The following is a 20,172-nucleotide window of genomic DNA, read 5'->3' as shown; positions in this document are numbered from 1 at the left end:
TGTTGTACTTTCTCTTAGTGCTTGACATCTTGGTAGACTTTCGCTAAAAAAAACATATATTTCATTGATAAGATCATAAAAGGAAGCGATTTCCCTAATGTCCTTTACAGAATCGTTGAGTACTAAATTTAGGTTATGAGTAGCACAATGTACATATTCTGCATTAGGCGACTTTTGTTTAATTTTAGCCTGCAAGCCATTGTATTTTCCACTCATTACAGCTACTCCATCATATCCCTACCCGTGGCATTTTCCAATGGAAATATCATTTTCCTCCAAAAATGTAATAACTGTGTTTTCTAAACTTGTAGCTGTTTGGTCTGAAACTTCAATAAACCCCAAAAATGACTCCTCTACTAAAATATTTTCATCAGGTTTGACGTATCTTATTACAACTGACATTTGATCAAGTTTAGTAATATCCTGGGTTGTATCCAAAATAAGGGAGAAGAATGGTACCTTTAAAACATCATCTAAAGGTTTTGAAGCCAGTGCAATAAGTTCATTTTGAATAGCAGGGCTTAAATATTTTTTCTTGCTTTTCTCATTTTCAATATGAGTTTTAAGAAAAGGGTCATACCTTGCTAACCAGTCTATAATGTTGAGAAAATTCCCAGAACTACTTTGTACGTTCGTTACATCTTGTCGATGTCTCCTGAGAACCAAATTACAGGTGGATAATGTTATGATTACATCTAAAATTCTTTTAATGATTTCGTGCCACTTATCCAGACCTTGTTGCAACATTGTTTGAACATCTTTATGATTTTTCCAGGCACTATATGTCATGCATGCACATAAGTGAATTCGGCACGTTTTGTGTTCTTTGATTTTTTTACTTCAACCTTTCCAATCGTTAATTTTCACTTTACACCATGCATCATTAAAGTGTTTGTCGAACCTATCAGCAAACACAACCAACCAGCACGATTCATAATAAACAGCGTTTAAAATAGAAGAATAACATAACCAAAATCTCTCTAGTTTCTGTCCTGTTTTAGAGCTAGAGTAATAATACTAATCGGAGCTGAAAGATCTCTTGCTCACCGGGTCTTTCGAGAAAGGTCCTTGTGGTTTACTTGGACTGGACAATAAAATTGAAGCTTTAACATCATCTAGTACCTCATTATGTATATACAAACCAATATCGGCGCTCCTGAAGTCAAAATTGTCACTTGTTGCACCACTTGTAACGACCACATGTTCTTCATTTTCACAAGCCTTTCTGTCTGCTTTGGTTTTTAAGTCGGCGTCATCGTCAAACAGTTCTGCTTTAGGTAATCTATTGTAATCTCTTGTTTGTCCACATGCATTTAAATCACTACCACTGTTAATATTTTCAGTTCTATCACTACTGCTGCCAGGTTTAAAAAATGAACTGATCTTAGGATATTTCTTTGTCTTTTCATCATCTTCTTTCTTCCTTTTTCGAAATTCTGCACCACTTGGACGTTCGTTTTTAAACATTTCTCCTCGCTTCATTAACAATAACAGCTACAAAATAAATCTATCAAGATGTGGGAGCAACACAGTCGAACCCACAGGTCAAACCTTGCTGAAACGTGAGCGGTAAGTAGGGGCGAGGAGGGGTGGAAGTCTGCATTGCCAGTGCATTTTCTTGCTTCAATGACTTGAACTATTCAGCTGATGAAGGTTTTCGTCTAATCATAATTCATTTTGTACTTTTCTAGTGATTAACATTTTCTGTTTGCAGATGTAGGGGCATCAATATGATAATATGTTGGGTTGAAAATATATTTTAATGCCAGAAGGAAAACTTTTGTGAACTATCGGTCTTTCTTAATTTATCATTCTTACTGCGCCCCCGAAGCTCGTGCGGTGGTGTTATTTAAGCCCCTGTACTTTATGCTCACCCTGTATTTAAATTTTTCAAAAGTACCTACAGTCTGGGGTTTCTTATCCGATTGGTTTCAAGTATATCGAAATCTGTAAGTTTTCTTTCTAAGGCACTTTGAATGGCATGTTAAAAAAGCACCAAGCCCACTGATGGAAGGAAAAAGAATCATGCCACTCGGAACTGACGAGTACTGAGGAAGCTGCCAGAAAGGTAGCAAAATTGATTGCCCTCAAAACTTTATGTGGAACAAGAAGTATGTTGTTGAGAATAGATTAGATTGTTTTCAGATAAATATTTTTTGTATGAAATTATATTTTCCATCTCTTTACATGTGAACTACCGAGAACTGTCAATCAACCCTGAAAGGATTTAATGTCGCAGTAACAAAATGAGAAGCCTTGCAAAGAAGTAGATTTCCCTATTTCATAAATTGTTGCATTCAGTTTAGTTACTATTTGTTGCCAACAATAACAAATAGTCAATATTTATGAATAATAACCTGGCTATATACACTAACATGAGTGTTCAATGTTAGATGTGTTGTCATTGATTCCATTGATAACATTTGAATGCACGAAATGCTATTTGCTTCATAAAGGAGTTTACATCTGATATGTGTGTGGCAAATTCAATTAATATTTATGGAGGAAGATGAAAATGTTCTGTTTCCAGGAGTACTTGGCGAGATTTCTTTGGATCCATCTGTTAATTCGTGTTCCCTATAAAAATAATTATCTAGATATGAGTCACAAATGTTAGATGTAATCTTGACAGGCACAATCCCAATATGTTACAATATGGCATTTGCTAGGTGACCAGAAATTCATATTTTTGCTTTGACAGATACTGCAAGTTTCTTCCTAGGTTGCAAGACACCACCAGTTGAAACAAGCACTAAATATCTCCAGTGTTTTACTGTCCAAATGTTGCATTTACTAAGTTGCACGTTTGTGGTGAACACACAGTTACCTGATATGCATATGATGTCGAAGACAGAAAACAGTGGAATTTCTGGCGTAGTTTAGGGAAAACTTCAGTACACAGGAGATGTACTATGTAGATTTTTCTGCAAAAAATGAAGGCTCAACCTGGACTAGATCCTGGGTCTCTGGCGTATCGTGCCATTGCTATACGCCTGAGCTACCGAGCCAGCCTGGCTTCGCCTGATTTTTTGCTGTCGCTGTTTTACCCTCGTGGAATCGTCTCTTCTAGTGCTTCCGCAATGGGATTTGTTGCGTTCGAAACACTGTAGACATGCACGTTGCCTGGTTCCTCCCATCAATTGCTTAAATTCGGCACACACAGGAATGTCCACATCTACAGTGTTTCAAAGGCAACAGATCCCATTGTGGTAGCACTAGAAGCGAGGATTCCACACAGGTAAAACAGTGACAGCGAAAAATTAGGAGAAGCCAGGCAGGTTTGGTAGCTCAGTGGTAGAGCAGTGGCAGAGACCTGGGTTCGAGTCCTGATCGAGCGTGCATTTTTCGCTGAAAGATCTATTTACTGTGTCTTGTTTTAATCAGTGAAGAATCTTTGATTTCTTACTCAAATTTTCTATTTGTTTCAGAAATATATTGAAATAAATTCAGTCAGGGATTTTAATAACTTGTGTTTTAATATATAAGGCTTAGTAATTAACCCTTAAACAGAAACATAGGTCTGTGAGACCTTTAGTGTTTTGTAGTTCTACAGTGTGGCAACGCTGATCAAGCTGCGTCTACCCCCACCACAGTACCTTTTTATCAACCACTTGCATACACTCTGCACATGTTACTGCTCAGTTTGTGACTGTTTGTTATGAGAGACTTATTGTTGTTTGAAAACGTGCAGGTCTAACGGACCAGGTCTTTCACATTACTTATTCAATGCCAAGCTATGATCAAATGAGTAAAAGTTGGAAGTGATTTACGTAATACATTTTCTTAGTTTTGTTCCCATGTAATTTTAGTTTTCAATAAATTTGTGTTCCCATGTAATTTTAGTTCTCAATAAATTTGAGTTATTAATCATAATTTTGCTCTTTTATTGTCTGGAAAAAATTTAAAGAAATGTAATAACAAATATTAAAAAATAAGGTTTCTCAGACCGGATGTTTCTAATTATGAAGTAAAGACCTATGTTTCTGTTTAAGGGTTAATATAAATATTTTTCTAACGTTAAATTTTATGCATTTCTATTCCATTTCAGGTGGAACTAATGCATTGGGTTGGCTTCTGTGGTGCTTGTGGTATTGCAGAGTTCAACCATACGTGTGGAGATGCGCTGTATTTGTTGTGCTGGCTGGATTGTTCATGCTGCTTGAAATATGGGATTTCCCTCCCTTTTTATGGGTGTTCGATGCTCATTCCTTGTGGCATTTATGCACCTCTTTCCTTCCATTTTTATTTTATAGGTAAGTTATATTTTATAATATAGGCAGCATATAATCTCTAAAGATGTGCATTTTTAATCTACAAGGCCTGTTCAAAAAGAAACCAGGCCTCCCCGATGGTGCAGTGGTAGCGTCTTCGCCTTGTAATCAAGGGGTCCCGGGTTCGATACTCGGTGGAGGCACAAGTGGTTCGGATCCCTCTTTAAACTGTAGGTCCAGTTCCGATTAGCCTTACTGTGCATAAAGTGGACTTAAAACAACAAATCAAATCAAATCAAAAGAAACCAAACTCGTAAATTCATTGAAGAGATTCGACAGTGGTGATGCCTGACTGTGTCCTTAGTTATTAACTTGGCTCAATTTCAAGCAGGCGCGGCTCATGCATTACTTTCCTGGGGGTTCACCGAAGTCATATGACTCATATTCAGTTTCTTCAAAAAACTTTCTTCGCGAAACAAAGGGATCGGGGGGGGGGGGGGGGTTAAAAGATTGGTACATAATTTTTTCATAGAACGAGGTTTCATAGTAGTTGTGTGCGAATAAATTTAGGACTAAAACTAAGTACAATAAATTGTGCCTCTATGAAAGAAATTTCGGGTCTCATTAGATAATCATGAACGTCCTCAGGATTTGTTCCAGGGATGGCTAGCAAGATCATTTTTTTCCAGGGGGGACAAACGAGGCACATTTTTCCCTGTAATAGTGTTGTTCTGTCAAAAAACACTCCTTCGGTCCCTGCAACGCCTTTATAATACTTATCATAAATTACTGTGACTGAAATGAAATTATATGTGTGTAATAAATAGTTTTAGGTTGACATTAATTTTCCAGGTGGGTGTGGCCCCTTTTCCCCTTCGGACGTCCATGCCTGCAATTATAAAACGACTAAACACAATGGTCCTACAATTATTAAAGGGAAATGACAATCAATGGCATGTGCGTACTAGAAACCTGAGACCCTTTCATTGAAATGCTACAGCTTTTTGTCTATCTTCAAATTTGGAGTTGGTCGACCAGCACACGCTATATCTCTAATTTTCTTTCAACAGACGAGAAAATGTATTTCCGTTAATTGTATGCAACACCTACACTGCATCAAATGACGTAACATAGTCCATCCTTCGGAGCATCAATACTTTGCAACAACTATGAAAGCACTTCGAAAACTTACAAACTTGAAACATTGACACCGACAGGGTTTGTCACATCTTCCTTTTTTGTCTAAGATCGCGGCATTCTTTTACTTTCACATATCCGAAGTGTTTCCATCTTTAAGGAAAAAGTCTGAATGCATGCTCGAATTATTTTAGTAATGTCTTTTATTTTAATTCATCGCCTCTATTGCCAGCTTTCATTCATTTCTACTCATCCTTCTCTGCCCAATTTTGCATTTATGCCAAGAAGTTCGGCACAAAGATTATTCAACAGAGAAGATTGAACATGTAACGAATGCGCTTCAAACTTGAACCTCACAAGGCAACACTGGAAGTAAGGAAACAGCTGGGCCTCACTAGCAGCGTGCAGCGAGGATGGTGCCTTCTGGCTTCTGCTGCGGCTTCTGAGAGAGCACGAACTGCGCATGACCGTTGGTTGGAGATCGAGGTTTCTCAGTATCATCTGCCATGTATTTTGCGTATATAGCTGGCCCGAGCTTCTGCCTGCTGCCCGAACCTTTACTATGGCAGGAGCTCTCCCGTGGGGGTTCAGCTGAGGGTCTGCACGAGGGCGGTCTACTCGCGGTTTCTCTTTCTCAGCAAAAGAATTTGCCGTGGTACGGACACAAATACATGACTTCTTGTGTAGAAATTTTAGCGAAAAATTGTCAAAAGGTAAAGACATTGTTTATTGTCCATTCTCGATGTAGTAAATGACATATATTACTGGGGGTTCACTGATCCTGTGCGCTATAGGGCCAACCGCTCCTGATTTCAAGGCTGTTGTTAACTAGTAATGCAGTAAATTGCATTGAGTGCCCGTGGCGATTTTCAGTTACCATGAAGGAACTGAAAGAGCAGCAAGTATGTGTAAAATTCAAAGAGAATTCACTAGGAAACCTCCAGGCCATATCAAAACTGGAGTTCCAGCAGGCATTCCAGGACTGGAAGAAACACTGGGAGTGATGTGTGCACAGTGGAAGGGAGTACTTTGTAGGAGACAGGTCCAAGTAGCTGGTGAATATTACAATTTTCTCATTTTTTTAAAAAAGTTTGGTTTGTTTTTGAATAGGTTTTGTAATATACATAAAAGTAGAGTAAACATTTAATTGTAAAAGAAGTATTCCTCATCTTCCATAATATTGCGACAATTTTTCACATTTATATGCTCCTCTTCCATTATAGCAATTTGTTGTACATACAGTAATGGACAGTTCTGGGTTGTAACAAGTCAATTGACTTTCAATGAGGTTGTTACAATGTAGAAGTGTCCATGACTTCCAGTGTGACAGATTTTACTGTCTTATAGTTTTATTTACCATATGCATTTTTTACACCAAGCAGCCATGAGCTTTGTATAATTCACATATTTGCTATTGCTGTTGTTGCTAAGCCTCCAGGGCAGAGTGGTTACCACAGTGTACTACATCATCAGGGGTCTCGAGTTTGACTGTTATTTGTAAGTGCCCCTTCAAAAAATTCATCACTCATCCTCATCTTTGTGATTAGCCAAAAGTGGCATAAAAGAGAAGTATAATAAATAAATCAATAAAAGCAATATCCATCTGTTAACTCTTGTTGATGCAGAAAAAAATACTTCACTTGTAAGTGTATCTTGTATAAAGTACGTGGGAAAATCAAAAAGTAAGTTACTAAAAGAGATACAATAATCACGATCAGTGGCAATACTGTCTGGAATGTTTTCTCCCCACACCACAAAGCAGCCATGCTGCAGCTGGTTTAGTATGCAAGTAGTCACTGTGAGAGTTTGGCACGTCATATTGAGGTGCCCTCCATTGTCCGATTTTTGTATCCACAAAGGCATAATTGGAGTGAAATCTATTGCCAAATTGTCAAAATGTATGGTGAGAATGTGGTTACACCCAGTGATTGGGAAATTGTGCCAGATGTTCAAAGAGGGAAGAACGAATGTTATCGATGACCGCATGTCCGGCAGCATGAACTGTGAACACTGTTGTCAACATGGAGCATGCGAATGCAATCATTCTTGCCAACCACTGCATGAAAATTAAAGAGATTGCGAGTGAACTGAACCCTGTAACTACCACCTTTTCAGTCCTCTCAAACAAGATCTACGGGCTGAATGTTTCGCGTCAGATAAGGAAGTGCATGAACCAGTGTCGAAGTGGTTGAAAGAAATTGGATGGAATTTTACACACAAGGAATCGAAAAACTGGTCACATGACACGATAAGTGCTTGGAATACTTTGGTGTTGACTGTCGAATAAAGTTAAATGTTCATACTTTTTTGTCCAATATTTTCTTCTTTTTAATGTGTTTTGTTTGTTTTATACAAACAACTTACTTTTTTGATTTACCTATGTATATCCCAAAAGTTCTCATTTATGAGAAACAACTATCCTCAGCTGTTTTTCTGTACCAAACTTTACCTTACCAACTGGCTCAACATCTCAGGGCAAGTATGCCAGCTTGGTGACTGATTGTTTTAAGTTATTGACTTTTGATCTCGCCACAAAAGTCCCCAGGTTCGAGTTTCGGCCTAGACATCTCCCTTCATCAGTTTCATCTAATCATCACTCATCCTCATCATTGTGATTAGCCAAAAGTGGCAGAAACGTGATATTAATCACATAAATGCAGTACAAATATATCTTGCGGCATTCGCGTATTCTCCATCTTATCACGTTTACTGCCAGTATACATTTTATTATAATTTATTAAAAATGTACAAATTTCAATCCAAATGTATTGTTATTATTACATAAATGGAGAGAGACTGCTAGTCATTCCACTGTGGGGCCTCACCGATGGCGCAGTGGTAGCGTTGTTGCCTTGTAATCAAGGGTCCCGGGTTCGATACCAGGTGGAGGCATGTAGTGGTTCGGATCCCACTCTAAACTGTAGGTCCAGTCCCGATTAGCCATCATGTGCATAAAGTGGACTTAAAACACCAACTCAACTCAGCTCGATCCACCGTATCAGTGAATATCTAACACAATAGTTGTCCATTATTTTTCTTATATTTTGTAGTTAGTGTACTCAAAATCATAGGTATTGTATTTTGTTATTAACTTTTACGCAATTGTTATAATTAACAGTCAGTGGTAAATTTTACTCAAAGTTTATATTCTGTGACCTCTCACAAAGAAAACTAGAAGTAGGGACATTGAATTTTTGCGATGCGCGAAATCGCGAAATGTGAAAAAAAGATGCAATTTTGAACATTCTACACGTAACTACACCCACAATGATGAAACAATGATGAAATATGCTTGAGTTTTATTTGCGAAGTAATGCGAAATGTGTGCTTTCCATGAAATGAACACTTTTTCACGAAATAACCGTGGAATATCATCAAATTAAGTACAAAACATGCAAAATCCGGCAATCGAGGTTGTGCGCGCAAACTGTCGATTTGTAACGAAACGTTTGCCTAAAGTTTCCTACCACTTGCAGCTGAAGAACGTTTTATCTTCAATCACATCAGGAAGACGCTGCAAATTGGGATTTCCCATGCACATAATCTCAGTTCGAGAACTTCGCTCCCTGTCAAGCTGCATTCCTTTCTTCCCCCGAATGTCTACTCAACTTCCAGTTTCATTGAACTTGCTAGCTGTAGCAGCGATGTTCTCGCACATCAAGGGAAACAATGTTGTCATTTCTGTTCAGTCATGAATTAATTTTGTTTATCATCATGTGATTTTCAACATGTGTTTGTGTATGTGCAGTAAGGATTATTTTATTTGTTGGACAGCAAGGATATCCTTTAAATACATACAATGAATAAATCACTTGAGATATGCAATTTAGAAATGAAGTGATTTTGTGTTGATGATTTCTTTTTGGTTGGACAGCTAAGTACTTGTGTATGTGTACAGCATATAAAAATGAAGTAGTTTATAAATTTATAGCTCTTTTGTATGTTGTTTTCTCTCATAATCAGGGACGGCGCCAAGGGTGGGCACGGGTGGGCAAACGCCCACCCAAAAATTCCGCTGCCCACCCGATTGCCCACCCAAAAATTTCAGAAATTAAGATTTTTGAAAATGATTTAAATACATGTAGGGTAATCTGAACAGTTTAATTTCGCGTTGCTTTTAGCACCAATACTATTCATGTATACAATACAATCTTTAAAAGGAAAAACGATAATTCAGAATGCTTTACCAATCTTAGTTTCCAGTACAAACTTAAAGGAGCAAGGCCGAGAAAAACGTTTCCTTCCTCTCTCTTGCCGCTTTGCTATATTTATGTTTATAAAACCCGCGGTGCTTTTGTTCCACAAAGGAAAGAATGCAGAACAATAGTACATACTACGCCTCAACAATCACCAGCTTGTGTTGAGCAATGGTTATGAGGCATGTTAGTAAACATAAGCGACTTGAATTTACTGAAATGCCTGTCTGTTGCTTTGCTCATTTCTTCTTTGTTAGTAAGGACAGAAAAGAGCTACAGTAATGGCTAATAAGCTTATCAGTGACTTTTTCGCATCGGCTTCATCGAGTAGGAAAAGATATCATTGTTCTACAGATGATGATGACGATGAAAAAAATATTGGCAGTTCTGCGCCGATATCTGCAAAAAAGACCAGAGGTGAACATACGCAAGAAAGTAGTGCGGCAGAAATAGAAGATTTTGAATATGAAGATACCGAGGATTACAGTGCATCGGATAATGAAGATAGTGATAACGGAAACAGTGAAGTTTGCATGGATGAGAGGCTTCGTAGAAAACCACACAAGAGCAGTGAAAATTCAGCCAAAATCCAAAGTGTAAAGGTACAGGATTGTTTCAGTGATTTGGCACAATCACCAGCTGAGTCCCCTCGCCAACCAAATCTACGGAATTTTCCGCAAACAAAATATGGTAAGAATAATAGAGGTTTCAATAGTGAGTGGTACAAGGATTTTCCATGGATTGAATACAGTGTGAATAATGACGCTGTGTTTTGTTTTCCGTGTAGACAGTTTTCTACTTTTGTTGGGAGAAGAGAAAACCAAGTATTCATAAGTGAAGGTTACAAAAATTGGAAAAGAGCTTTGGAGAAAGAATCTGGATTTCGGAAACACGAAAACAGTGAACATCACAAGTCATCACAAGTCACTTGGGTGTCTTTCAAAGATATGAAATCGAAAGGCAGTGAAACGTCTGTGGCCACTGTAGTGAGTTCAGTATATTCAGCTTAAGTTAAGGAAAACAGGGAATACCTTTCCAGGCTTGCAGATATACTACGGTATACAGCTCTGCAAAGGATTGCTCAAAGAGGAGCCGATGAGGGGGAAAGCAGAGAAAATAGAGGAAACTTTTTGGAACTTGTTTCACTTGTTGCAAAAACTGATAGTGTTTTGAAGAAGAAGATAGATAATGGTCCTAAGGATTCGAAATATTTGCACCATTCCATACAAAATGAATTACTTGATGTGTTCAGTAAACTCACTTTGAAAACAATCAAAAGTGAAATTGACAAATCCGTGTACTACAGTTTAATGATTGATGAGTCCAAGGACATTAGCAAAACAGAGCAATTAACTATTGTTGTTCGATATTATTTGAAAGGAACTGTGTAAAAACGCTTCCTTGGATTCCATCCAGCAGAAGCGTTGGACTCAAAATCATTGTTTCTTTACGTGAAAGAGACTCTCAACAATTGTGGTATTCCTTTGGAAAACTGTGTGTGTCAAACATATGATGGAGGTAATGTCTTAAGCGGGCAATCTCAAGGCGTTCAAGCGCTCTTCAGGCAAGAAGTGCCTCAGGCGATATACATCCACTGCATGAACCACAGATTGAATCTTGTCATTGTAGAAGTTTGTAAAGGAGTAAGCCATTGTAGAACTTTCTTTGACCTCTTGGAATCTCTATACGTTTTCCTTAGTGGATCTGTTGTTCATCCGAGGTTCATCAAGATGCAAGAGAACATGGGTTGGCGTATTGTTGAACTACAGAAGATAAGTGAAACAAGATGGGCATGTCAGGTAAGGATTTTTACATAATATTTTATAACACTCGTGTACTTATTTGTTACTTATATAGGGTGACCAGATATTTGTTGACCAAAAAGAGTATCAAAAAGAGTATAGTCTATAGGTTGAAGGTGGGCATGCACAAAACATAAAAAGAAAACGAAAATAAGGGTGGCTATTTGTTATTGCTTCTATTATAGCCCCTATAAAATAGGCCTACATTCTACAGATTCAAATTACTTATGGGTCTAATGTAATTAGCTAATTTCAAATACTTACTCACCAATGGGCACCATCGTTCATACTTCTGGGATGATTTTGCTTTCTTGAGTATGTTTAAGTCGTCCTTTATTGCCAGTCCAAACTCTTCACAGGTCATGTCCACATTGAATTTCACTTTCATTACTTGTTCGAATGTTGATACCAGAAGTGTACTTTTTCCCTCTCGCCAATAAGTTTTAATAACACACAATCAACATTTGTACCAGGCAAAGTAAACAAGAATTTTATAAGAGGCACAATCATTTTTAAAATTGACCCAGCCTGTACTAAATCTTTGTACACTGACCTCCCATCATTGTTTCTTTTCTTTCTGTGGATTTTAACGCATTTTTACGCGTAAAATAATGAATGAAATTAAATTCCAAGGAAAAGAGTATATTTGGGGATTTTTGCAAATTGAAAAGAGTATAGAGTATATGAACCTCTAAAAGAGTATAATACTCTTAAAAAGAGTATGTCTGGTCACCCTAACTTATATTATATTTATCTAGCTTACCACCTGTTTTGGGTTGCGTTGTCAGAAATATTCGCTAGCAATAATTGTTAATTTGAAATATCGAGTGATATGAAATGTTCCTAAATCAAATGGGATAATGTTAATGAGATTTAACGAAGTTGTAAATTACTTTTCTGTAACATAAAACAAATCTCTCTGATGCTGCACACTCCACTAAAGAATCTGTTAGGATTGAGCCGATACCGGTGTGAAGACCGTGTTCTGTGATTACATATAAGGTATTTTTAACATTCTGATGTAATCTGTGAATATTTGAAAGAATGCTCTGGTAAATTGATACTTATAACGAGTGAAATACTCACCCACTAATATTAGGGTCATATTATCTTTATTTTTCAACTTTTGATTGTTACAATTTTCAAGCACCGATATTGGTACGAGATCAATGAGAATCTATAAGAATATCACCATCGGTTGAAAGTGGTATCGGCTCAGTCCTAGAATCTATATTGGCTGGTTTAATATCACATACACCGTTCTTTTATTTGTCTTTACTTAATAATTCCTAGCCACTTACTACTTTTGCATATTATCTTCCTACGTATATGATACAATCTCTGACTATTAAACGTTTCATGATTTAATTATTCAAATAATAGTGATTTAATATGATATATGAAGACCAGTATGAAATAATGTTTAAGAAATTTGGTTTCTTCAGCCTACAGTTCTTTGAAATGCATCTCCGTTCAAACCAAAAACCTGCAATGTAGATACAGTAAAATCATGCACGGTCCCTTACTTCCGATGTTTCTTTCCGCTAATGTTTTAGTGTTATAGTAAAACTGCACACATACACACATAATAAGACATGAACTCAATTCATACACTGATCCCGACACAAGAGATAGATGCAGATGGTGCGACGGGAAGGGAGGGTGAGGAAGAAAGTGGGAAAGAAAATTCAGCTATAAGCGATGTATCCATTCCTTGAAACAGAAAATACTTGAAATGCCAAACCGTTTTGTCTTTCGATATTTATTCATTCTTTTTGGAAACGAATCCACTCTGGCCATTATACGCACGCACACACATAACCTCTCGTTTTGCTGCTTGTTACGATTTTCCATTTAATTTCGAAACCAGGATATTTTCCTGAAGTTTGTGAACAAATTATGCATTTTACATGCGATCATATATGCCGTCGCCGGGCTCCGTAGCGGAGTGGTCAGAGTCAGGTGCTAGAAGCCAGAGATTTCAAGTTCGAACTTCGATCATGCTATGATTGTGTTTGATCTATCATCCATTTCACATGCCCATCGTTCATTCTATTTGTCCCAATTAACGTAATAGGTAGAGAAGCGACGTAATATAATCAAATTGAAATATACGTAGATCAATGTTATTTGTAGGTGTTTTTTAATGTAACTGCCATCTACAAAATATGCTCAATCTCTCTCTCTCTCTCTCTCTCTCTCCTTGTGCTCCACTCATTTTTCTCCAACATAGATACTGTGCATACATATTTTTTTGCAATTAAAGATTTTCCAATGTAATGGTGGAAATGCTCTTATTGTACTTGATATTTTCTGCTAAAAAGTAGAAGGAAAACAAGTAAACCACCATATTGCGTGATTGGATTAGTAAAGAGCAAACATGTGTCTGAGAATCTATTTGAAATGAAAGAATACTGTATGCTCTTCCTTGCACTTGTTTTTATAATACATTCCGCCTTACATTCCATACTATTACTTTCAAAAGCTAACAATCATGTATCAACAACAACAACGAATTGCACGTACGACACATACGCGTGGCTAGACTTTTTTACAACTCTTTTTTTTCTCCAGTGTAAGACAGCTGTTTCCCCCATTTAAAATATTGAAATTTAAATAAACAGAAACATTTTGAGCAATTTGTAATTTATTATTACAACTATTTAGTTTATTTTTCTCTCAGAAAACTGTTGACTAATTAGTCAAGAACCTGGAACAATATAATAGAACCTCCTATTATTTCCCTACAGGTTGCAGCTTGTGTATCTTTGAAGAGAACGTTGAGAGCCGTCATTTTAACTCTTGCTGAATATGGCTGTGAAAATCGTACCAGATCAGCTGATGCTAAAAACCTGTTAAATGCAATGAATTTTCAGTTTCTCTTCCAACTCCATATGTTCACTTTTGTTTTGGGAAAGCTGAAGAATTTGTCAGATTATTTACAGCATAAAAATTGCGACATGGCTAATGCTTCCATGATCATCAATGGTTTATTAGAAGAATTTCGGAACATAAGAGGTTCAGAAAAGGATTTCGATAAAATTTGGACCTAATCTGTAAATGCAGCAAAAGATTGCAATATTCCTATCACATGCCCTCTATCCAGAAACAAATCGTTGCCCCGTCACCTCTCTCAGTTCATTGTTACAGAACACATGCCCATAGAGAAGGATATGCTGGAATCCAAGAATGATTTCAGGATGAAAATATTTCTTCCTGTCGTAGACAGAATCATGTCAGAGATGGATCGACGTTTCACAGTAAATAGTGATATTCTTAGCGGAGTTAGTAGCCTTCACCCTAAAAGTGAAAATTTCTTGCCAGTTGAGAAGATAAAGCCTCTTGCACTTCATTATGGACGTGATATGGATAGCGTTGATGTTGAATTAAAATTACTACCCAAAGTTTTGAAGCGGTATCAACAAGAGAAGAATTGCCGGGTAGAAACAATTATAGATTTTGCTGAATTTCTTGATATATTCCAAATTGCTTTCCACGAAACACATAAATTAGTTGTTATATCAATTACTATGCCTGTTTCGAGTGCCCCATGTGAGCGTTCGTTCTCCTGTATGAGGCGAATCAAGACCTATTTGAGGAATCGAATGGCAAATGATAAGTTGAGTAACCTGTATCTGCTTGCTGTAGAACGAAGAATTGTGAAATGTATTGACCTGGAAGAAGTAGTGAATGTATTTGATGGTATGCATAAAAACAGACGTATAGCTCTGCATTAATGTAAACTGTCAGCTCAGGCCAATGAGGTGTGAAACCATCAAAAAAGAGAAAAGGTTGGAAACGAGTAAACATTAAAAACAAATTTTCTTGCTCTCTTCGATCGGAATGCAACCATTTCTATAAGTCAAATCATGCTTATAAATACTTAGCACATAACACAGATATTACATATGATTTGTTAAAGATGATGTGATACACAATTTACCGAGTAGTGGCTGATAATATGTACAGATACAGTGTAGTGTGTCTTCGAAAATGTGGTAACGGTCTAATTCATATTTGGTGTTTTTGATTAAATATTTAGTGTTAATTATAATTTGAATTATAAAATGGCATCTATTATGTATTTAAGCTATGGCTTAATACAGGGAGAAGCATGCAGTTTTGTAATAATCATTGAACTTTAATTTAATAATTTTACTATAAATGTATTTGTAATTAATGATTTTGTACTGTATTGTTCAACGGAGTGCCTTATTGATGAAAATTGCAACCGAACTTTTGGCTGTTCCAGTGTTGTCCTGAGAAAAAATAAGATTTGGCTTAGTGTGTTGGAATTTGGAAAATGTGTGTGCCGATAGTGAATTTAATAAAAATAGTGAATTTAATAAAAATTGTGAATGCAATAAAAATACTATGTACCATGTGCAGGTAGTATAGTGGCGGTGAAAGTAAATTGGAGACAGGAGTATTTTTAGTGAAAACAGATGAACTCTATGTGTATACCTTCCCACCCTAATTTGTCAAGATATCCGTTCTGCCCACCCGATCAAAAATTTCTGGCGCCGCCCCTGCTCATAATGGAAAAGTGTGTGCCAATTTTTTTTTTCCACCGCTGGTTTATACCGCTGATCTAAAATTTTATTTACCGCTCTCCTCAGTTTTTATTTACCATAAATTTGTCTCCCTAACTATAAGTTTTGGAAGCTGTAGATCCATTTCTTTTTTCCTGGTAGAATATAAAAATTTTACCTGGTTCCTCTATTATACACAACTTTTTTCGATGTAATGCAGTTATTACTGTGGTTATAAGTTTACTTCTGTTATCAACAATAAAAATAACATTTAAGTGTGATATTTGTAGGATTTCGAGGGGAAAGCTTCAGCCCCCTTAGCCCTCCCCCTGGCTACATGCCTGCTTGGAATCATAAAGATTGAATGTATAATGCATGAAAATGTAAAGTCTAGGAAAGTAAAATTGTGGTTTCCCTGTATTGAATTTTTTGTATCTTGCTTATGTTTCTTAATCTGATCCCTCTGAAATCTTCCCCAACAGATTTCTAATCAATGACTGCCAGCATTTAATAAAGCAGGAGGAGTCCGATGACACGAAGAAGCTGTTTTGAAACATAAGATTAACTGAATTAGTCTTGAATTGTGTACATAGCGTGTGTCTAAGGTGAGAATGGCTTAGGAAATTCTTCGTGCCTTAATATATTGAATTGTACAGCTACAACTGTGATAATAATTACATTGACAAACACATTTTAGTGTATAAAAAAATAAACATTCGTATTTCAATTCTTTGATCGATCATAAAAAAAATACATTGACTGTTGCGAGTTCTCGAAATAGAACTGCCACGGTACAAAATAATACTTGAATATTAAACAGCAGGCATTTTGCAGCTTTAAAATGTTGTTATAACGATGTTCTTTCGAATTAACTTCAAAAACTGAACTCTTGAAGTTGTGTACAGTGTAGAGTTTTCAGGTATTGACAGAATGTTATCCAGAACTTTTCATGTTTGTTACATATCTAGTGTCCACATTTATTGTAATTTAGGGGATGCATAAGTATTATTGATTCAAATTTCAATTCACACGTGTCCCCATGTGAAGTTAGTATAGGTTTCATTGTATTCACCATGATGATGTACTTATTTTTCTACGAGAAAAAGTGGTCCAAAAAAATAGTTATTTTGTAAATGTTTGTAGGAAAGCGTGTAATCGTAGTACGTTCAGATGTTGGCTGTGATTTTATATGATTTTTTTAATTGTAATTATATTAATAATGACATATAAATTTAATGTACATTAATATCTCATTGTGAAGTTGATGTAAATTGTAGTACTTTTCTACAACTGGTATCTTACACATCAGTTTGTGATTCTAGTTAACTTCATGTTTCATAAGACAGACAGAAAAAATAATTGTGTGTACATGTATATATATACGTATATATAATGTTTCTCGTTAATATTTATTGTAGCTTCACATGCGACTGTTTCACTGAAGAGAATCTATTGGTTCCATATATGTTCCTTTTTAATTTATTCAAACGCTAGCATTTTCACATGACATTTATTTTTCCTGACCTGTGTTTAATGAAATGGGAAAAAGTTTTTGTGTAAAGTGTAGATTTAAACTTGCATGATGTCTGCAGTTAATAGTGCTTGTCTGTGAAGAAGTGAGTAGGAATATGTACGCTTTGGTAGGTGAAGATTGTTACCATGCATCGTGAACAAGATGGCTTTCAATAGGTAAGCTGAGGTGTGTATTTAGTGTAAATTGACGTTCAATATATATGTATGTTTATTGCATTTTTTTGTAATGTATCATGTTACTTTTTCTCAAAGTAATCACTTGTACTTGGTATCAAGCTTTGAAAGGCATATTGGATGTGGGACAAGGCTCCACATTTTCTTGGTCTTGAATGTGGATGCATAGCATTAACATCCCCATCTAACTTTTTTCTTTCTGCAGTTTTTGACACCACATATTGAGATGACTGAAGACAACAAACAAAGTGTGAGGCCTCCCTGATGGCGTAGTAGTACGGTCATCACCGTGTAATCAAGGGTTCCAGGGTCAATACCTGGTGAAGGCATTGCACAGTGGTTTGGATCCCACTTTAAGCTCTAGGTCCAGTCCCGATTAGCTTATATGTAAATAAAGTGGACTTAAAACAACAATTCAATCAATCTGTGACATGTGGTTGGTTAGTTGAGTTCAGTCATCCCTGTTTTCTGTATTTTGATACCAGAGGATACAGACTCTGCCCTATATAAAATATAAGTCCTGTCTAGTTTGCTGCACTTTTTGACTCATTGCACCAAAGTGTCTAGACGGTGCAACACCGAGTCGTCTAGTTCGTTGATTTGGAGTCAAGTAGTGTATTTGGTGTCTGCACTACCTTCCAGACCGGTGTATTTGTGGTGTATGGTCACGTGGTACGTCCTAACTAATCAAATGACCGTTTAAAGCAGCAGACAGGCATTTGTTAAATCTTCTGAACTTTAACACTGCTTTCAGTATAGTTGGTTGAATGTAATTTCCTTGCACCACCCTGACACTGGATAAACCTGCACTGCACCGAGTGTCAAAAAGTGCAACCAACTAGACGGGGCTATAATCTGCTAGGGTGGAGACATGCTTATATGTCCCTCACCAGTTCAGTAGATAAGTAATCAAGGCTCGTAACTTTGGACAATTTACTTGTCATTTCTTCTTAGAGATTAATTCACACCAAATTGGAAACTATTGTCCATCCATACATCTGTCCATCATGACTGTATTTTCAAAATGGCAACATTAGAGGTGTGCTTGTAAAAGCCTCCAGATATAATGCAAGTTCACATTAATATTTTTAAGTCCATCATTGGTGACTGACTGTTAGGATCTTGAAAACTTGAGCTGCAAGATATTTTTAAATTATGTATTTTTAGAGCAACATTTTTTCATATTTTTTTGTAATGAAAGACTTATTGTTTGCTTATCAATGCCGACTACCAAGACTTCTAAGCTATTAATATCAACTTTGTTACTTTCGGGTAAAATTTATCTGCATTTGTTAGCTTGTCAATTCTTTTTGCACCAAACCTTTTCTGAAAATGGGTCCTGGGTTGGATACCTGGCAGAGAGGCACATTGTAGCTTGGATCCCACTTTAAACTGTAGACCCAGTCCAGATTAGCCTTTCTGTGCATAAAGTGGACTTAAACAAACAAAAGGGGACAATACCCTGCTCCCTTTTTTCTATTCCCAATTAGAATCAAACGATTTTTCAATAGTTGACCCTATTATAAGACAGAAAAAAGTAGCTATAAGTTACAGTCCGAGAATATTATGAACTCTCTTTTATTCGAACTCCGAAGGGACACGGAAAAAAATTGAATTTGCATGCATTGTTAATGAAAATCAATTTAACAAAAGTACTGCACTAGCAGTATAAACAAAAATAATGAATATGCAGTTGACCTTATAAAATTTGCCATATTTTGTGCGTGATACTTGAGTGCAAGAAAAAAAAAGAATTCCTCTCACGATAGTAAGGTACCAGTAAATGCAAATCACTAAGTATTGATGCATAAAATCACACGAGTTTGTGTTTGACAGTATCTAGTGCTCTTTAACGATGCCACTTTTCTTCCTCTCACCACTTCTCTTGGACAAATTCAATAAATTATAAGAAAAAAATTCTGAAACTTAGTGTGGGAACTTTTCAAATACACTGTAGCATACATGCCATGCTTAGACATTGCAAACCTTACTAATGACAACTGGGCCAGATAAGAATTCAAGGATGAACACCTGCACACAAAAGGGATGGCAATCTTACATTATTGAGGAGAGGGAGGAGGCTGCATACCAGCAAACGGAAACTTTCTCTGTGGTTGTGTCTGGATAGCTTCTTCCGAATTATCCAAATAAAAGGTTTGAATATTCATAATTACCAAATAATTAGATTTAAAAAAAATTCACTGTATAAACATACAAAAGATGATTTTTCTGCACATGAATCAGTTCTTAGTCCTGTTACTCTGCAATTGCCCACCAAATTTTGTATCAATATTTGTATCTTAGGGAATTGCAAGTAGTGAGCGATGCTGATCACACCATACCCATTTACAATCAAGACAAAGAATGTATGGAGTCTTATCCTTCACTCCCAATATGGAATTTCAACATTGTATAATTTTTTTTAAACATTCCCTAATGTAAATGACAATTCAACTTGCCAAATGTTGATACCAAAACTTTGTACTACTTGTACTTTAAGAATATATTATGTAAGTTGTCTGTAGTGAGTTTTTTCACTAAAGAATATTGTAGTGTGTATTATAAAGCCAGTAATGAAATAAAAAAA

At 36.5% G+C, this 20,172-nt stretch overlaps 1 protein-coding gene across 1 annotated transcript in view; it reads left to right on the top strand.

Moving 5' to 3' along the window:
- The window catches only part of PGAP3 (Per1-like protein PGAP3), a 45,537-nt gene extending 25,387 nt beyond the window's left edge, over nt 1–20,150 (top strand). Inside the window, exons 7-8 of the mRNA XM_083120308.1 lie at nt 4,049–4,253; nt 16,361–20,150. Coding sequence (XP_082976434.1) covers nt 4,049–4,253; nt 16,361–16,430 — 275 coding nt within the window. The 3' untranslated portion in view covers nt 16,431–20,150. The remainder of the gene's footprint in view (nt 1–4,048; nt 4,254–16,360) is intronic.
- The last annotated feature ends 22 nt before the right edge of the window (nt 20,151–20,172 follow it).

Source organism: Lepisma saccharinum, chromosome 4 (assembly GCF_977018435.1).
Source record: "Lepisma saccharinum chromosome 4, izLepSacc3.1, whole genome shotgun sequence".
Taxonomy (NCBI): domain Eukaryota; kingdom Metazoa; phylum Arthropoda; class Insecta; order Zygentoma; family Lepismatidae; genus Lepisma; species Lepisma saccharinum.
The sequence above is the reverse complement of the archived record's forward strand: the minus strand, read 5'-3'. Positions and strand labels throughout refer to the sequence as shown.